Source organism: Balaenoptera musculus, chromosome 4, assembly GCF_009873245.2.
Source record: "Balaenoptera musculus isolate JJ_BM4_2016_0621 chromosome 4, mBalMus1.pri.v3, whole genome shotgun sequence".
NCBI classification, from domain to species: Eukaryota; Metazoa; Chordata; class Mammalia; order Artiodactyla; family Balaenopteridae; genus Balaenoptera; species Balaenoptera musculus.
In genome coordinates this window covers 61,407,052-61,422,052 of record NC_045788.1, presented here as the reverse complement: position 1 = coordinate 61,422,052, position 15,001 = coordinate 61,407,052, and the positions used below count along the sequence as shown (strand labels likewise).

The window sequence follows — 15,001 nt, the reverse complement described above, 5'->3', positions numbered from 1 at the left end:
ACAGCTCCCTAGAGGAGGTGACGATTCAAGTTGGTCTGGAGGACAAATTGGTTAGCAGGCAGAGAAGGGAAAAGGTGTTTCAGGCAGTGAGGATGGTATATGAACTCGGGAGAAGTAGGGACTGGAAAAGTAGTGCCTTTCAGAAACTGCGTATGTTTCAGTATGACTGCAGCTAGGGTCAGAGGGAGGGATGGAGTGGCAGGAAATAAAGCTGACGGGTAGGCAAGGGCTGATCATGAAGTTTGAATTTTATCTAGAATCTAGATTTTCACGTCACGCTTGGACTTTTTGTTAAAGGCACATCCTCTTCAGTGTATCATAACGTGAAATGGTGGGGAGAAAAAAGAGTAGTAATTTAAGAAAACCTGGGTTGCAATATTGGTTCCTCCACTCACTTCTCTCTGGGCCTCAGAACCACGGTTAAAAAAAAAAAAAAAAAAAAAAAAGCAGTAATAACATCTATCTTAAGCGTTTTGCGAGGATTAAACACTAACTTAGGTAAAGGTACATGGCATCATTCAGTAAATTCGTTTCCCCCCCTCTTTTTCCTTTGGGTCAGTAGGATGGAGGCCTGGCCACTTTCGCACGCCCCTCCCAGGTCCAGGCTGGGCGCTGCTGGGAGAACTGCTGCCGGCCGGACTGCTGCCGACCGGCGGGTCCCTCTCCCTCCGGTTGGTCCGGCCTGGGAATCGGCCGCACGGGGGCGCGCTAGGCTGCCCCTCGGCACTCTATGGTTCTTCCTTTCGCCCCGGAAGTGGTTCCGGGCAGGGGTTGGTAAGTCGGGCCATGGTGGGGCAGAGGTTGGGAAGATGGCGTGGCGAGGCTTGGCGCAGAGAGGCTGGGGTTGTGGTCAGGCGTGGGCTCCGCCGGCGGGCGGCCGCAGCTGCGAGGAGCTCACTGCGGCCCTGGTCCAGCCGCGGCTGCTCGGGCGCAGGTAATGGTGGCCTCTCGGGGCTTCTTGCCTCTCGTGCTCTCGGCTCCGGCAGCGCATCCTCAGGGGCGGAGGCCGTGCGGGTCTCTTATGCTCCCCCCGGCTCACCCTCTCTTCTCACCAGCCCCTCCTCTCTCCCTTCCCCTTTACCCCTCGCCTCCGTCCAGTCTTTGCTTCTCGCCGCGCCACCCTGCCCGGGTGCACAGTGACCAGCCCCGGCCCAGCTCTCCGTGAGCCCGCGGTGGCCCCTTTCCTATCCGGAGGGACGTGTCGGGAAGGAGAAGTAGTCTGTGAGGGCTGATTGCGCACCACGCCTCATAATCACCACGCGAGCAAGTAAAGAATTAACACAGCTGGTAGAATGGCAGGGCTGAGATTTTATTATGTCAGTCTTTATAAAACCTTTGTTTTACTACAAATTATCTTCTTTATCGTTTAGAGAACTCTATAAGGGAAGACGGAGTCAGAGGAGGGCATCACTTTGCCTCTTGCAGAGTTGTAGGAGAGGCTTTTCTGTTAAAGAAATTGGGAAGTGGAGTATTTGGTTTCTAGATGACTTGGAAAGAAAAGTCAATTTTTCCCGAGTAGAAGTTGTGTGAAGAGTACGGTCTATCAGTATTTGCTGCTTTTGCATTAGAGTAATTCAACTCTAAATTTGAGAGAAGAGAGAAATCCCTGAACTAAGATTCTGATGTGTATTTGGCTCTGAAATTTCTTCCTGTTCTTTAACAGAATTTCAGCTCTGCCAGTTTCTGACTTGGTTAGATGTGTGCCTGGAATCCACCTGACTGATAGTAGCAAGGAACATTAAGTGTTTACCAGTATGGGGATTAGCCAGTGGTAAATAATTGAGGCTTCAATATGGTGGAGCCATCCTTAATTTTAAAATCACCTGGAGTGTTTGTAGACTGCATTTCCCAGGCCCTAGCCCAGTCCTTCCTGTCATCTTGCCCGGTGCTGGGGGGGAGGGGGTGGCGGGGAGTAAAGAACCTGCAGTTCTAAACAAGCACTGCATGTGTGTAGGATCAGAGATTTGTGGAAAACTGGCTTATATTGTACCTTAACTTCATGATACACTGGAACATGGGGCCTCAGGCACTAATCTTAAACTCCTGAGGAGATGGAGAATGAGGTCAGGTGGAGGTGGTGGTTGATTTCAGTGGTCCTGATTCCATTTCCACTTTACTCCAAATCCCAGTCGAAATTGCATGGTTTGAGGGAGAGGAAAAGTGAATACAGTTATTAGGAAGCAACAGGTGTTAAATATTCAAGATATGTGTTAGGAAGGGAAAGGAAAAGAACTAACAACTTGGTTAATGAGGCCATTTGAAAAAAAATCATGTGCTGTTGAAGATTAGCATCACAGTTTTTTAGAGTTTTTCATTTATATGCAAAGTTTGAAATTGACATTTTTTGTGGTGACACTGAAAAATGTGCATTACAAGAGATTGTAGGTAAGCCTGAAATATAGTAGAATATATGTCTACTTGCCTCTAGAAAGCAGCATGAGTTTCCTTGTATATAACTTTATTAGGTCTGCTTTCACTTCTAGTGGTTCTAAAATTAGTATGTGGAGGAATGAAGTCATGGATACAGTTAAAAAGCAGAGGTCTGGGCTCAGTCCTTGTGATTTTGATGTAATGGGCCTGAAGTGTGGCTGAGAATTTGCATTTTTTTTCTTCTTACAAGAACCGCAGGTGGTGATATTCCTCAAAATTTCTGCAAACAGTAGCAAGCCCAAGGCAGCCCACCAGCCAAGAATGGTTTCTATGTTTTTAAAGGGTCACAAAACGAAACAATATGCCGCAGAGATTTAAGTTGTTCTTCACAAAGACTAAAATGTTTATTGTCTGGCTCTTTACAGAAAAAGGAGAATATTTCACTTAGGGTTTTCAGAAACTTTACCATGATCAAACTGTTGGCAGCACTGTTGAAAAATAGTTTAGGCCTGAAAGAAGCCTGCATAATTTGTCAGTTGTATAGAACTAGCGAAGAGAAGAAAATAGTTGATTGTAGCACTTACACGGAGCTTAAATCTTTTAGATTGGGATAACAATCTTAAGATATATTTAGGTTAAATACCTGACAAATTAGTAAATCAGGTATATTCAATTATTTTCCCTGTTTAATTCACCATGTATTAACTCAAGATGAGTTTTAAGAAAATAATTGTGGCATGCAAGAGTTTATGCCCCTTCCCCTAAATACAACTATTTTCTTTTAAGTGGGATGAGTCTATTGTGTGTGTGCTTGGACACGTCTTGTCTCCATTTGCACATTAGGCCATTTCTACTCAGTCTATTCACACAAATCTATAGTGACATAGACATTAGTGCTGACTTGCACGATATCTAAGTGGCATTGTCTTTATCCTCACACTGTTGAAAACAATTCACTAGACTGTGTTATCTCACTCACCACTAAGGCAACAGATATTTAGAATATATATCTGACAGAATATCACTGTCAGATATTCTTTTTTTTTTAAAACAACTCTTTTAAGCAATAATAAATGAGACAGCTGGGGAAGCTGCTACCAGATCAGGATCTGCTAACCAAAGTAAGAACTATGCTGTCTCCACCATTATTTTCACTAGCAGAATTGATGCCTCATGTGCTGCCTTCTCACTTAACTCAGTTCTGATTTCATGTGTTGTGCTGATGTATCTGATTAGCAGGCCCTGATCACATCTCGAATCCTAACCAAAAGGATACCTGGGAAATAGTTTTTAGCTTTCCAGTCCCTGCAGCATGTGAATGTACCATAGGTAAAAGGAATAGGTGTTCAGTGAGCCAAGTCATAGTACTTAATTCTATCCAACAAGTTCTGTATGTCTAACTCTAATTCCCAGTATATGTACTCCTAACATGTATTTTGCATCTGAACTGCATCTGGGGCCAATTTGTTCTTAGTGTCCTCAGTTCCACACTTAACTTCTGTTGAGATTCTCAAGGTAAATATTATTCTAGGCAAAAGGTCTGGCTTTGTGTCAAATCCAGATTCCCAACCTGGTGTATTTGTATTCCTTTTCAGGCATTGTGCTTCAGAATTGTAAATGAGTTGATGAGCTGTAGAAGAACTGATTGAGTACATATCCTGGAGTATTAAGCTGTTGGAGTTATAAAGAAATCTCATCCTTCATATTTCTTGGTCTAAAAAGAAAAAAATGTGGCCTACTGGTTAGGATTCCAGGTTCTCACTGCCATGACCCAGGTTCAATCCTGGTTGGGGAGCTGAGATCTTGTAAGCAACGAGACGTGGCCAAAAAAAAAAAAAAAAGAATACCAGAAACCAACAACATTGGGTTACAATTTTTTTTTTTAACGTATTTATTTTATTTATTTATTTTTGGCTGCATTGGGTCTTCGTTGCTGTGCGCAGGCTTTCTCTAGTTGCGGCGAGCGGGGTCTGCTTCATGGCGGTGCGCGGGCTTCTCACTGCGGTGGCTTCTCTTGTTGCGGAGCACGGGCTCTAGGCGCATGGGCTTCACTAGTTGTGGCTCGCGGGCTCAGTAGTTGTGGCTTGCGGGCTCTAGAGCGCAGGCTCAGTAGTTGTGGCGCACGGGCTTAGTTGCTCCGTGGCATGTGGGATCTTCCCTGACCAGGGCTCAAACCCGTGTCCCCCTGCATTGGCAGATGGATTCTTAACCACTGCTGCCACCAGGGAGGCCCTGGGTTACAATTTGTAACCATTTACAGGGAAACAGTTAAAGGAAACGTATTCCTATTACTGTATGTCACATCTTTGGGATTTTTGGCCCAAAGTGGTGTTACTTGTAATTTATTTACTAGACCTAGCTCTAAGTTACTTTGGAATATTTAATAAAAATCAAATCCAATTGCAAAGGATTAACATCTGCCACTTTTAAAGCTGTTATCAGTTAAGAATGCATTTGGCTGTAAGTTAAGTGTTGCTTAAAGAAACTAGAGGAGTATTTAGCATGATAGGTGGCTATTGTCTTTGCTCAGTGGCTCAAAAAATGTTAAGGTTAGTTTCTGAAGCCCTTGGCCTTTCTCTTGGCATTCAAGATGACTGCCCTGTCTCTAGAAAATTGCGTCCTTTTTCAAGGCAAAAGGCAGTAGGAGGGATGTGACATTAGTGATACCTCCATTTTTATGAGATAAGCAAAACCTTTTCAAAAGGTTTCTAAACAATTAAGTCTCATTTTGTCAGAACTCTGTAATATGGCCATCCCTAGCCATAGGAGAGACTGGAAAAGTGAAGATATTTATCTTTCCTAGCCTCTGCAGAAAAAGCAGGCAACAGAACAAGAACTAGAAATAGATTTGCAATTAGCCATTCAACAGTTACTTGCTAAAGGATATTCATAAGACTGGGAAGGGAACAGGTTCTGAAGTTCAGAGCCATTCAGAGCAACATTGGCATTGTTTGACTAAGTGCACTGCTTTCCAAAATAGATTTTGTTGAAAGAAGTAGCACTTATTTGTGAGTACAAATTCTAAATTATTAGAAGTTTTAAGGTGAATTACTTTATCATCATCACCCATCCTCACCATGTGATGTTTGAGAAGTTGAACTGTGGCGTGGACTCAGTGTTGAAGACAGAGCATTTTAGGCGAGTAATAGTAATAGTAGCTATACCATTTTTCTGAGTTTCATGTTTCCAAATGCCTACTAGACATCACCTGGGTGTTCTACCAATGCTAAAAATACTTCATTGCAATATAATTTACATGTAGTAAAACATATAAGTATTAAGCATACAGCCCATTAGTTCTGACAAATGTATACATCTGTGCAACCATCACCTAAAAATAAAGATACTGCCCATCATTCCATCAAGTTCCCTCTTGCCCCTTTCCAGTCAAGTCCCACTTTAGGCAACCACTATTGATTTTTTTAAAAATTAATTAATTAATTTATTTTTGGCTACGTTGGGTCTTCGTTGCTGCGCGTGGGCTTTCTCTAGTTATGGCGAGCAGGGGCTACTCTTCGTTGTGGTGCACGGGCTTCTCATTGTGGTGGCTTCTCTTGTTGCAGAGCACGGGCTCTGGGTGCACGGGCTTCAGTAGTTGTGGACGAGGGCTCAGTAGTTGTGGCTCACGGGCTCTAGAACATGGGCTCAGTAGTTGGGGCGCACGGGCCTAGTTGCTCCGCAGCATATGGGATCTTCCTGGACCAGGGCTTGAACCCATGTCCCCTGCATTGGCAGGTGGATTCTTAACCACTGTGCCACCAGGGAAGTCCACCACTATTGATTTTGATCACCACGAATTATTTTTGCCTGTTCTTCAGCTTGATATGCATTAATGGAATCACACACATTATGTGCTCTTTTGTGTTTGACTTCTTTTACTCAGCAGTGTTTTTGAGATTCATCCGTGATGTGTGATCAGTAGTTTTTCACTGAGTAGTACAGTTGGCCCTCTATATCTTCAGGTTCCTCATCCGTGGATTCAACCAGCTGTGGATGGGGAATGTCACTGTATTATGCCATTTTATATAAGGGATTTCAGCATCCTGAATTTGGTATCCGCAGGGGGTCCTAGACCCAGTCTCCCATGGATACTGAGGGACCACTGTATTATTCCATTGTATGAATATAACACAGTTTATCCTTTCCCCTGTTGATGGAAATTTAAGTTCCAATTTTTACCTGTTAGAACTGAGCTGCTGTGATTGCAAGCATTTTAAACAGTGCCCAAGATGGAATTATTCGTCTCTCATTTTCCAGTTTCCTATTTTGGTGCCTCTGATTTTCCTTGTCTTAGTGAATAGTACCACCTTCCTTTCAGTTATTCAGAATGAAACCAATAATCATTCTTGACCCCTTCTTTCTTCTAACATAATTATTGATCCTTTCTTTATTAGGAACTGGCCTTGGTGGTGGAGATAAAATGAATACAGAAGTGATAATCTAATTATGGTACAGGCAATAAATGAGACAAGTATAAGAGTACGTACAGGATGCTTTAGGACTCTAGGAGTACAAAGGAGACACCCAGCCTGCGAGAGTTTAGGAAGGCTTCCTGGAGGAGGAAATAAATGAACTGAATTTTGAAGGGCACGAAAAAGTTAAAGGGAAGTAAGTACCGCAACAAAGGAGTAGCATTGCTGAGTTTGGTGGGGTGATGAAAAATTTACTGTGGGATTTAAAGCAGGGGAATGATAATATATTTGTGCTTAATAAAATGTGGAGGATGAATTGGAGTAGGGCAGTATTAGAAGCAGTGAGATCTGTTAGGAAATGGTAGAGTATTCCAGGCCAAAAGGGATGAACTAAGGGATTGTGTGGGAATTAGAGAGAGAATGTTGGCCCTCTGAGGGCATTTGAGGAGGTGTTGAATGTTTGTGGAAGAGTGATATGAGGAAAGAAGAACATGAAACATGTTAAAATGTTTGAACTTAAGTCAGCTGTTGCTGTAGTTTAGGCATGGGGTACGGGACTAGATTAGGAGTGAAAAAAATATTTGACAGATTTGGTTTTAAATTAGATGGTAAGAATTAAGGAGAGAGAACTCCATAATGACTTCTAGATTTTTTTTTTAAATTAATTAATTAATTTATTTTTGGCTGTGTTGGGTCTTCGTTTCTGTGCGAGGGCTTTCTCTAGTTGTGGCGAGCGGGGGCCACTCACTATCGCGGCCTCTCGTTGCGGAGCACAGGCTCCAGACGCGCAGGCTCAGTAGTTGTGGCTCACAGGCCTAGTTGCTCCGCGGCATGTGGGATCTTCCCAGACCAGGGCTCGAACCCGTGTCCCCTGCACTGGCAGGCAGATTCTCAACCACTGCGCCACCAGGGAAGCCCCCTACTTCTAGATTTTTAATCTTAGTGATTAAGATAACTGTGGGCCCACTGAAAGAATAAAGAAGTCAGAAAATGGAGCTTGTAGAGGGGGATGAATTCCCTTCTGAATATATTGGTTTTAAAGCAATGGGGAGCATATCCAAGTAGAATTATTCAATATATAGTTGGAAATACAAGACAAGAAAATTGAGGCTGGGATTAGAGACATATATTTGAATCATTTACTGCTTAGAAGTCATCCAGGCCACAGAAATGAACTTTTTCTTTTATTCAACCAAAGTGTTTCAAGGCCCAGGTTACAAAGGTGAGAAGACCTGTCTGACTGGCAGACAGGAGTTTTATGAGTCTAGAAGGATATAGTATGATTAGAGTACAATGAGAACAAACAGGAAGGGGCCTCTACATGGTCTACCTGGGGGAAATTACCATTTTACAAAAGAAAAAAATGCTTCACAAATTTATATGGGTTCAGTTTGAATGGAGAATGTGTAAAGGAACTATTAGAGCCTTTAAGCATATCTGTCTTTACGGGATAGGAGAAAGGGGGAAGCCGTTAGGAAAGCAAGTTTGAAGAGCAGGGAGTGCAACCTTACAGGCACTGACAGGTGTGATCAGTAGTGTCAGATGTTTTGAGGAGGTCAAGCTATAAGGACTCAAACAAGAAAACCCTTTATAGAACATCTAGTTCATTGTCCCCCAAACTGGTAGTGAAGTAAATAGGGGACAAGGTGGGGAAAATCCGCCAATTTGTAATGGTTAGTACTTATAAAAGGAAAATCATTATTTGATTTAAATGTTTGGCCAAACTTCAAAAAAAAATAAAGCTCTTCTGTGCTAATTCAAACCACAACTTGTAGTTCTCCAGCTTTTTACAGGATTGCAGACTGTGTGGGGGATGGATACAAATTATTTTGTTGATTGATACACAGTAACGGCCCAAACAGATGCCCTGTAAAGCTGCTATAGTTTATGTCTCTCCTTTTCCTGAAGGGCACAGTTCATTGTTTTGACTGAATCCTACCTGGGAGTAGGAGTCTTGGCGGCTTTGGGGCTGCGTAGTGAGAATAAACTGAAATGGTGATGATGCACGTCAGTTGGGGAGGCTCGTAGAGGTTGATGCTTGCAAGATGCAGCTCTGTTTCTTCCTCCCTTCCTTCCTTCCTATTTATTTTCCTTATTTTTTTTTGGCTGCATCGGGCCTTAGTTGCAGCACACGGGATCTTCGTTGAGGCACGCAGGATCTTTCATTACCACACTTGGTCTGTGTTGCTGCGCTCGGGCTTCTTACTAGTTGCGGCGTGAGGGTTTTCTCTCTCTAGTTGTGGTGCGCGGGCCCCAGGGCGCGTGGACTCTATAGTTGTGTTGCACGGGCTCCAGAGCATGAGGACTCTGTAGTTTGCGGCACGCAGGCTCTCTCATTGAGGTGCGTGATCTCAGTAGTTGTGGCGCGTGGGCTTAGTTGCCCCGAGGCATGTGGGATCTTAGTTCCCCAATCAAGGATCGAACCCGCATCCATGCAGCTCTGTTTCTAATCTGTTATTTTCCCCTATAGGTTTAACTTTTTTATTCAGCAAAAATGTGGATTCAGAAAAGCACCCAGGAGGGTTGAACCTCGAAGATCAGACACAGGAACAAGTAGTGAAACATACAAGAGAAGTGCTTTGATTCCTCCTGTAGAAGAAACAGCCTTTTATCCTTCTCCCTATCCTATAAGGACTCTTGTAAAGCCTTTGTTTTTTACTGTTGGGGTAAGAGCTCACGTCACTAGGAGTTACCTCCCTTGCTGCAGGTGTAGTGTTAAAGTATCAATACTACTTGTCCTATTTGGGCTCCTTAAAGACAAGCGGAGTGGGATCAAAAGGATCTGGGGTCATGATTACAATAGAACATGAATTTAATAATTGCTGTTAGAGTATGGCTCATTTATGTAAGCCCTGGAGAAGAAACTCATGGGTCTCTTATTTGGTATAACAATGCAAGTGATACTGAGTTGATATTTTGCATTTTATTGGGAAAGTTCTGACTGTAAACAGGCCCCAGGGTACTGTAACGTTAATAAAATGGGAAACAATTAAGTGTTCTTTTCACCTAGTAAGTTTCAGTGTGCCAGATGTTCCTTATGTTTATAAAAAGCAATGAAAATGAAATATCATCCTTGGAACTATGTGTAGATCTATTAAAAAAATATTTTTTTGTAATATATTTGTTTTATATAGTTTACAGGCTGTGCATTTGGATCAGCTGCCATTTGGCAGTATGAATCACTGAAATCCAGGGTCCAGAGTTATTTTGATGGTATAAAAGCTGATTGGTTGGATAGCATAAGACCACAGAAGGAAGGAGACTTCAGAAAGGAGGTAAAGATAAACATGGCCTTTTTTTTGTTCTAGTCGATCAGTTTTTGAAGTCTGGTTATTTGTAAAGTGTTTTTAGTTAATGGCAACATTAGATCAGTAGATGTGAAGCCATTGCAGTTAATATTCTTCTTTAGAGTCATTTCATTGTAGTAAGTATAAATGTTTCGTATGTCTGGCAACGTTGTACTTAACAGTGTTCCAAGAAGTTTGTCCCTCTACCCACATATCAAGAATCACCACAGATAGTTGTTAAAAATTAATGTTTTGGAGCCTCTTCCAGCTCTACTAAGGGCCACTGTTTTAGAGTACATATTAGAATCACAGGGAGTTTTATGCTTGAGAGGTAGAGATACTGTGTGGGTTTTAAAAAGCTTCTCAGTGACATGATGTTTATATATCTCTGATAAATAACCACTGTTGATGTTTTTTCTAACTGTGCTCAGGGGATCAAGATGCAAGAAAAGGGTACAAATATAGAGCTTTTAGAACTTTTCATTATTTCATATGCAAGTTGATGGCCTTCCTTCCACCTAACTGATTTTCTTAAAATGTTGCCTTTTAGATAAAGCATATATTTTATTTCATTTGCCAGTACTTATTGAGGAGAGACCATAGGCTAATTTGTGGATCCAGGTCCATTTATTTTTCAGGCATCTCCGTATTTTTTTATGACACACTGCTCTTCCAATTTGGAGAGAGTGTTGATATCCTCTTCAGTTTTCTCCTTCCTAGGAACTTCTTATTCCTGGCCAGTGAGAGAGCAGCCTTGGGTTTTCTTTTTCCTAATGATAGTTGAAGGTTCCTCTAAGTAGGGAGAAGGATTCATTCCTCCTTGTTTCCCCATAGACACAAGAAGCATGAGCCCTACCAGTTCTAGAGAAGCTTTATGTCAGAAGAACAATGGATGTAATATTTGCAGGTAAAACCTGCAATAATGAGCAGTGGTTTTTATTCAGTACCATATGTTTGAGAAGATAGTAACACTGACCTATTCCACAGTCCTGGATCCCTTGAAAGCTACAGGCTTCTGCACTATAAAGTTTTGCTACCCAAATTGTTCCTTGGAATGGTGAAAATGACACATGCAATATACATAATCTTCATCCAAAGATGGATTTGTTTAAAGTAGTTAAATGATAAGAGATAAAATGTAAAATCCACGTTGAATAAAATTGAAATAACACATAAATATAACATGGGAAGTGAAAGTCCTGGGAACCCGTGCCCCACTACTACATACGCAGTGAGTAAGGTCTGAGAGTTCACACACATTTAATTGTTGTTGACCTTGAACAACTCAGGGGTTGGGGCGCTGACCCTCCACGCAGTGGCAAATGTGCCTGTAACTTTATAGTTGGGCCTCTGTAACAGCGGTCCCACATCTGTGGATTCCACCAACTGTGAATGGTGTAGTATATTGTAGTACATATTTTTTGAAAAAAATCTGCATATAAGTCCAGTGCAGTTCAAACCCCTGCTGTTCAAGGGTCAACTGAATTACAAAAATGGAATCATTGTTGTGCATGAATCAAATACATGTTGATCTGTAACTTTTTTTCTTTACCTTGGGTTTCTTTCTGTATTAGTATACAAAGCCTTTTTCAGTTTCATAGTTAGAACATAGTTTTTTTTTAATTAAAAAACTTTAATCATGGAAAATTTCAAAGGTAAAGTAAAAAGAGTGAAGAGAATAGTATAATGAACCCCTATCATCCAATGTCAACAATTATTCACACATAGCCAACTTTGTTTCATCTAGTTCCCCTTCTTTCCCTTCCCTCCCTGCCACTGATTACTATAAAGCAAATTCTAGGCATATATCATCTATAAAAATGTCAGGGTGTGTCCCTAAAAGATTAGGATTCTGTCTTTTTCTAAACCTCAATCTAGTATTATACCTTTAAAAAAAAAAAGGCAATTTTAGTAGAAAATATTCTTGGTTAGAATTTTAAAACTAGATTGGGTCTTGGTGAACAATCACTTGATAGTGTGCTAGGTACTTTATGTTATTGATATTCCTCACAGCGGTACTGCTAGATATCTGTTACTGTCTCCATTTTATGTATCAGGAAACTGAAGTTTAGAAGTAATTTGAGGTCACAGAGCTTATCAGTGTCTTTGTGTAGAGAATGCAGGCTGTCTGACTATAAAACACCTGTGTTTTCCACTCTACCACATATTTGTTATGTCTGTTGTTCAGTAGAGATTTTTATAGATGAGGACTCTTTCATTTATGCACAAAGCATTTTCTTTCTTGCTTTTCATTTACGTAGCCTGAAATTATTTACCATGTGGTGATATGCAATTTTTCTTCTGTTTTAGATTAACAAGTGGTGGAATAACCTAAGTGATGGCCAGCGGACTGTGACAGGTTTGTGTTAGCTTACACGTTTTAGCCATTCAAGGGAAGAGAAATCAAACCAAAAGGTACAGTATGTCATAGTCAATGGCTTTTGTACCATGCTCATCAGTGGTTTAAAAGACAGAGTTTCTGTACCTTCAGGCTAATGTAATGGTTTGAAAGTAGTGTGGCATAAAGGTATACATGAGGCTCTGGGTCAGTTATTTTCTAATTTTGATCTAGTATGATATTGATCAAATGATCTATCTTTGTTGTAAAATCCTAGCTTGTGAAATAGGTTATGAGTAATTATTACTTTCCCATTAAAGTAACTAAAGGGGACATTGATTAAGTACCTTCTTTATGCAGCATGCTTTATACATATTCTCTCTGTACCTCACAGGGTTGCTTACAGGGTAGTTATCTCCCTTTTTACAGATAAGGAAACTGGCTTTCAGAGAAGGAACTTTTCGAAGGTCACACTGCTAGTAAGTAAGAGCTGAGTTTCAAAACCCAGGTCTGTCTCATCCTAAAGCCGGTTTTCTCTTTTCTACACCATGCTGTTTATAAAATCCTCTTTAAATGTAAGCATAACATGTATATCACCATGATAATTTGTTTTTTGTAAATTTTTATGGGAGACAGATCTGGCTCTTCAAGGTAACACTTGTGCAATATATTATGGACTTAGTTATTTTGAGAAATTTGGGGAAATGGATTTGTAAATTCTTTAACAATTGTGTAGATAGGGAAAAAAATCTTCCTAGAGAAAGAAACAGCAAAATACTGCTTTTCCTTAAACATGGTTAGACTTAATGGTACTCTTAATTTTCTATACCTACTTAAGTGGAGAAAAGGTGCTTATGTTTCTTCATTCAGACGATGTCTGGGAGGTTTAATTTTTCTGTCTCCTTGGTGGAACCAGATCCTGTCTTCAAGCTTATGGTTTAGACATTGCTTCCTGCAGGAAGTGCTTTTTTTCTGAACTCATCACACTTTTTAATCACTTATAACACAACCTGCCTTATATAATTGTACATGTATCATCTTTGAGGACAATGATGAGATTTTTCATTTTGCTACAGCTCCTAGCACATACCTGGCACACAATAAAGGCATTTAATTAAAATCTATTGAGTGAATGAGTGTCGATGAGATCTTGAATCAAAAGATAGAGATTTTTCGAAGTATATTGCCATACTGTATAATTGATTAGTCAGTGAGGTCTTAATAAATATGATAACTTCAAAAATAGCTCTGTAATAACACATGTTTCCATTGGAATTAATTGGGATTTTTGGTTTGTTTGCTTGTTTTCTGAAAATTAATAGCCTTTCCTTAGGGTAGCAAAGTTTTGATTTCTTTTGATATTTTCAAAGTATCTCACAATTAGTTGATACCTAGTGTTCTTTGAAGATTGTGAAGATTTTGTCATTTAACATTTGAGGAAACCTGGGACCAGAATTTAAAACCTTTTTCATGCCAGGAAATGGTTTATTCAAAGAAGTTGGTATTTGGAGATAATTAAAAATCAAAATTCTTTCCCTTAGATGACGTTGCAGTGTAACTAGCAGCTTGAGTATAAAGTACTTCGAACCACATAAATGTGAATGGTCATGCTAAAGACCTCAAATACTTGTTGTCAGGTTAGCTAAGTGACTTTTAAAGGCTGAGGAAATGCTCTTTGATCTGTTCAGTGTCATCTCAGACTCCTCCTTCAGGAAATAATTATTCTGGTAGCAGTGAATCTAGCCTCACAACACTTGTTGGTGGTGCTTTATAATCAGTTAGCTATATACTAAAATTTCAATGGTTAATAAACTTGTGCTTTAGTTATATCTAGTCTCTTTTCAGAGGTGGCAGTTCATTCCACTGACCTTGCTTAGCCCCTCGATTGCTTCCTTTAGGCTGATTCTAAGTGAGGTTGGCTCAGCTCCTGGCTTTTATTGAGGATGGGGTGACAGATTCATTCTGTGCCATATTTTCCTTGGATTGTAGCTGTTCTCTGAGTGTTTTTCTTTTTGTATTTTGAAAGAACTTGACAAGTCCTTAGGCCACTGACCTAGAAAGTTTCAAAGCTCTGTGAGACTAGTGTGCTTCTTTGCTCTGTAGTATTCACACCTAGACACTGGCAGCTTGAAAGCTGTAGCAGGTTAAAGATTTCGCAGTTTTACAGCAAACATTTCATGTAAGAATTCCTTGCTGTCTGAACCTAATGTGCTCATGGATTTGGATGGCAAGATTTTGGTTATAACAAGTTCAGACAGCAAAATGTTTTATCCAAATGCACTTGTTGCCTGAGCTTGAGGTGTAACAAGGGATATCTCAAATTTATCCGTATCTCTTTTGAGTCCTAGGTTTGGATAAGAACAGTTCAAATCATAAGAGATACCTGTAATTTATCTTTAAGGTGGAATCCAGTGGTGAGGTGAAAAACCTCCCTTCCTTAGAGCTGATAGCAGTTTTGGAGTCCCTAGTTTTTGACTCTTCTAGCTCAGTCTGTCCCTGGAAATCACTTTGTCAAGATCTACCAGAGAACTGGTCTTAATCCCTTAATCTTTTTTTTTTTTTCTTATCTGGTTTAGGGATTTTTTTTTTGTCTT

At 40.6% G+C, this 15,001-nt stretch overlaps 1 protein-coding gene across 1 annotated transcript in view; it reads left to right on the top strand.

Moving 5' to 3' along the window:
* Nucleotides 1-770: 770 nt before the first annotated feature.
* The window catches only part of PARL (presenilin associated rhomboid like), a 64,062-nt gene continuing 49,831 nt past the window's right edge, over nt 771-15,001 (top strand). The window contains exons 1-4 of the mRNA XM_036850699.1: nt 771-934; nt 9,253-9,448; nt 9,917-10,057; nt 12,380-12,428. Of these exons, the coding sequence (XP_036706594.1) occupies nt 810-934; nt 9,253-9,448; nt 9,917-10,057; nt 12,380-12,428 (511 nt within the window). The 5' untranslated portion in view covers nt 771-809. The remainder of the gene's footprint in view (nt 935-9,252; nt 9,449-9,916; nt 10,058-12,379; nt 12,429-15,001) is intronic.